Raw genomic sequence first — 5421 nt, 5'->3', positions numbered from 1 at the left:
TTCGCCTACATTTCCCACAATCCCCAGTGGAGAGCATCGGCGGCTCCACGTGCTCGGAGATTTAAACGGGTGTCTGCAGCACAGAGGAGGGCGGGAAAGTGTGTCACTGGGGCACGAGGCTCTCCCCGCGGTCACATGGTCCCGTTTTCTGCCGCGTGCGGGCATTCAACATCGGCGTCATCGCCATCGTCGCCCTGCCTGCGCGCGCGCCCTGTTTGAAAGGGGGAAAAAAAAAAAATACAGAGCGGGGCGCATGCAGCAGATGACAAGCTCCTCGTGCAGCAGCAGACACGTACGTCGTTTGAATTCAGAGCGAGAAGAAACAGAACCATGAGACTCTTCTTGTTCGGCGGTGCTCAGTCCTCCCGTTGACTTCTTTCTGGACTGTGATGCGGACGGAGCGGCAGACATCTGGGATTTGTACTACTAAACGCTCCGCTTCCTGAATCTGTTGGAGCTCAGCAATGACGACCACTGCCATGGACACAAATAACAACAACAACAACAACACAGGTAAACAAACATCTCTCTTCTCTAAATCAAAGCCAAGTGACGCCGGATAAGTTTAAAGGGGCCTATATGTGAGTGTGAAGGTCGATGCAGAGTTTAGAGGGTCTGACAGGTTGACATTTTTCAGGTGTGTTTTTTATTTTTTATTTTATTTTTTAAAACAAGATTTTTAAGATTTTAAAAGGGTCAAAATATTTTATTCCGAGTTTTACAGAAGGGCGTCAGGACGCAGGTGAGAGTGAAGCGTCAAAACGCGCTAGCGGCAGAAGTTGTTGTGTCAGATTCTACTGTTACAGCTTTTTAAAGTCACTTATACCTGAAGCTGGAATATTTTACATTTATCAATAACTTAATTGATAAATAAACCTGTTGTCGCTGCGGTAAACACCAAAACAAAGCGGGACGCTGGCGTGCCGCATCAACTGCTTTTTGACGCGCGGCATGCCGCTCGGCTCATGAAGCGCAGGTTAGAAACAATCAATCGATTTAGTAAAAGTTCAGATCCAGCAGCTTCAGTCTGGTCCCTCACTGGCCTCATTAAATTGCAAATAGGGGACAGTAACCCAGCTGCGGTGGAGGGTGGGTGGATTGGGGGGGGGGGGTCTCAGAGGAAGAAGACGTCTCGGTCCGCACATGTCTGAGTCGGATCATCACGGGGACCGTCACCGTGCGTTTCGGGGAACTGGGTCACGATGGCAAGCGCTGGGTCGGTGGGTCGCTCGGTGTCAGGTGGACGACGAGCGGTGGGGATGCGTACGTGGTGTGTAGCCTACGTGTGTGCGAGAGCGTGCGCCACCACAACGTCCGTTGCCGGTTCACATGGAGCAGCAAACCGAGCCATGTGCGCTTTGTTTTCACGGAGCTCCCCGCGCTGTGATTGGCTGCTGCTCAGACCGAGCTCATTGCATAATTCTCCTCCTCCTCTTGCTGCTGCTGCTGCTGCTCAGCGTGTGTTTGGGTTCCTCTCGCACGCTTTCATACGAGCTGAGATCGATGAGGAGCCATTGATTTTAGAGAGAAATCACCTAAATCTGAAGGTTCATCACCACAAAAACACACAGAGCAAAATATTTGTGTGTGTGTGTACAGCTTAGCAGCAATAAAATAAAAGCTATGGCAACAACATACAAGAAAATCTCTAATATATATAAATACAGTGTATATATACAGTTAGTAACAGTGGTGAATTAAAGTGAAACTGATTTAGGATAGTAAACTGTCATAGCACCAGTGTAATAACAGTGTAATAACATTGTAATAACAGTGTAATAACAGGATAATAACAGTGTAATAACAGGATAATATAGGCCTGTCCATTTCTTTTTCCTTTTGGTATGACTGTTGATCATATCACGTGTCATTCCAGCAGATAGCTATAGCCTATCAGTGCACTGCGCGAGTACATTTGGAGGTGACGGGACGTCTGAAGGCGCGACCTTGACATTTTTTTGTCCTTCAGCCGGAGACATGAACCGGCGGTTCTGTTCGCAAGCAGTAAAACAAATACGGAGCACCGCTTAGAAACGGCGAAGGCAAAATGAGTTCAGGTGGTCCCGCGCTAACTACGTTACCCATGAGCCTTAGCCGCTGTTGCTGTGCAGAAGGATTCCCGCAGACCTGTCTCCATGGTTACCAAGTTCACCCCAAACTGCTCTTGTCTTATCAGGTCTCCACAGCCGTCCAAGTCTCAGCTGTCCCTCAGGTTTGATGTTTTTAATGGGGTTCTTGTAGATTGGACTTCTCCATACGGTTCTACTCGGGAGTCCGGTTCTCACTGAGAACCAACCTGAACAAGAACCGACCCAGTTTCAGTCAAAATGCCCAGATATTTGCTTGTGTGTGACAGCAAAGAGTCCGCAGGAGGTCAGGGTGTATGGAGGGAAGACGGTGTCCAGAGACCAGGCTCACGTCCACACTCATCATTTTGTTTTCATGATGTTTCCTTTAAAATATATCTGTTGTGGTAGTGTAGTTGTGTAGAAATATGATTTCTAGGAGGCGTGAAGCTTGTTCGGCCGCCGCACAGTTTGTTTTCGCTGTGTTGCAGTTGAACTCGGTCCATGTGCGCGTCCCCGTCTGAATGTGTGTGAAATGAATGGAGGGAACGTGAGAGCGCATGGGGGGGCGGCGGATGTGGGTGGGTCGGTCTCGTTGTGGAGCCGGCTGTGAGGAGGAGGCACGTGGCTCGAGGGCGTGACGAACTGAGAACACACGAGCCTCCCACCGAGTATACACGAGGGAGGCAGGCAGGGAGGGAGGGAGGGAGGTAGAGGGAGGAGGGTGAGGGAGGGTGAGAGATCTGTGACAGCAGCAGGTTGATCAACACAGATCTCGTTTCTGTTCCTGCCGAATGTCTGCCTCTCCCACCGGAGAATTTATATTCCGTAATCTCTGTCATTGTGATGTGAGGTCTGCTCAGTCCAGAGTTGTTTTGATTTGATCTTCTTTAGTGTCTCCAGGCTCCGTTTTGTCCTCTTTCATCGGCCCCGGAGCCTCGAGGTGATCCGGCTCCTCTGGTTTTTGTGTGCCTCTTTGTGGCGTCTGAGTGTGGAGCTGGTGAAAGGTGTCTTGTGTCTCTGACCCAAATCCTCATTATGTAATGTCTGATCAGACTCAGGACACTGAACAGGACTACTCTTCTGCCCTCATCCTCAGTTTTAAACCCGCTGTCTGTTAAAGTTTCTTTTGAATCCATGCGGAGAACATTCGGGCTCCTGAATGGACTGATGGCAACCACAGTGCATGACGTGTAACGGCTGATTCTGTTGTGTTATTGACTCAAACCTGTAAAAAGCTGAGATGCCGCCGTGTCCTCAACGTGACGCTCACTTACGAGCGAACGACGATGAACCAACCGTCATCGTTTAAAGAGCTGATTCATGTTTGTGCGTACAGCCGCACGTTATAGAGAGACACAAAACGAGCTAAGAGAGGCGCTAAACGACTGCAAAGAGACAAAACAACACAAGTTTAGACGGGCAAAATGGCCACAAAGATATACAGATGACACAAAAAAACGCAGAACATGACCTCCGATGACGCACACGGACGCAAAACAACCCAGAGGTGGCACAAAATAGCCGCAAAGGGGCGCTAAACGACAGATATAGATGGACAAAATGACCACAAGAGACGCAGTGACACAGTGATGTCCACCGTAGCCCGTTGTGTCATAGTTCCTGAGCAGCAGATGACTGATAATTAACAAAAAACTGATTAGGTACAAACATTTTTAGTCAACAAGCCTCCTGTCAGGCGAGCCCTAACCATGACCCAAGTTGTAACTAGTGTTTCTGCCGTTTCAGGACCGTTTGTAGACGTTTAAGATTTGTTGTTATTGAGGGAGTTTGACGCGCGTCTCGTCGAGTCACCGAACGTGACGGCGGGCAGAAAAACACGGAGAACTCATCTCCCGGACTGATGAACATCCAGGTGTTAGAAACCTCCACGGGGCTGAGGAGCACGTGATGGGATGGTCTGCATCATTTTAGGCGTGTGTGTGTGTGTGTGTGTTTTTTTTTTTCTGCCTTGCTTCCTGAACGTGTGAAGACAGAGTATGTGTCATTCAGACAAAAGGAGGCGTCACGTGCGGCTCCGACACGTGCAGACGGCGGACAGACACCAGCAACACATGAACAAATCCCGTCATGATACAGCGGCGTGGTGCCCGAGTCCTCTTCTTCTTCTTCTTCTTCTTCTTCTTCTGCAGTCGTAGCTTTTTGTTTATTTCACACAGTCTCATCCAGCAGTGGAAGCTCTAATTCTTAATTTCTAATGAACCTCCGCAGCGGAGGGGACTCCTGACGCAACTTAGAGACGTTGAACATGTTAGCAACATTTATAAACTAAAGATTTTCGTTGGTGGAGACCAAAAACAGAGCTAAACAAAAACCCAGAAACCGACTCTAGACGTTCCCCTGTAGCTGCCGGATGTGGAAATATGCGCGTAACCTCACAGCTAAAAACGTTCAGAGACCGCAACGTCTCGATACGGTCCCCATCCCGTCGTCCGCCCTCGGCATCCTGTCCTCCTATCCTCCCTCTCTCTGAACATTTCCTGCCAGTCTGCGCCGCGGTCATCGACTCGAACATGAAGACGTCCCGCTGTCTGAGTGTAGGCAGCAAAAAACCCGCAGCTTCCATCTGCTCATCGGTCTGTTTCTGCGACCGAGGCTCACGTGGAGCCGCCAATCATCCACCCATCCATCCATCCATCCATCCATCCTCGACTCATCCGACCTCCATCAGTCATCTGTCCATCCATTCATCCACCATCTATTTTGGTCCCTTAATCTGCATTTTTTGATTTCCTTGTCCTCCAGTGCTTTTCAGCAGCGCTGCATGGACAGGTCAAGTTGGACAACTAATTAATTATATATATTTTATTTAACAATTAACAATAAAACAGTCAATTTGAATTAATAACTGTTGCTCTAAATGTTAAATTAATTATGTTTGACTGAACTCCATCGACCAGCGAGCCAAAGGTCTGAGAAACATGTGTCTCATGTTCAGTGTCCCTCTGCCTCGTTTGCTCCATTAGAGGAGGAGGAGGAGGAGGAGGAGGGGGGAGTCCCTCGTCCCTCCTTCCTCTGTTCCTGAAATTCCTAGAAAGTCTCTTTGTTTTGAACATGTACTACAGACCCTCCCCACGCTCCCCGTCCCCCTTATGTCACCACGGTTACAGGAAAGCAGCCACAAATACCACTTCCTCCTCCTCCCCCCTTCACAGATGGCTCCGCCCCCTCAGGCCGAGCTGCGTGTGGTTGTTGAACTGATCTGGGAGCAGCTGAAATCTTGTAGTTGCTGTGTGAGTGAGTTTTTTTGGATACTGTATTGATCCCACAAGGGGAAATTATCTCTCTTGCGCTTTTGACCCATCCAGTCTTTCACACACAGCAGTGTTTACAG

At 49.0% G+C, this 5421-nt stretch overlaps 1 protein-coding gene across 1 annotated transcript in view; it reads left to right on the top strand.

The window, feature by feature from the left end:
* The first annotated feature begins 238 nt into the window (after nucleotides 1-238).
* Nucleotides 239-5421, top strand: part of nr1d1 (nuclear receptor subfamily 1, group d, member 1) — a 9671-nt gene continuing 4488 nt past the window's right edge. Inside the window, exon 1 of the mRNA XM_084570454.1 lies at nucleotides 239-513. Coding sequence (XP_084426580.1) covers nucleotides 465-513 — 49 coding nt within the window. The 5' untranslated portion in view covers nucleotides 239-464. The remainder of the gene's footprint in view (nucleotides 514-5421) is intronic.

The sequence above is a fragment of the Chelon labrosus genome (assembly GCF_963514085.1).
Source record: "Chelon labrosus genome assembly, chromosome: 21".
Lineage (NCBI taxonomy): Eukaryota > Metazoa > Chordata > Actinopteri > Mugiliformes > Mugilidae > Chelon > Chelon labrosus.
The sequence above is the reverse complement of the archived record's forward strand: the minus strand, read 5'-3'. Positions and strand labels throughout refer to the sequence as shown.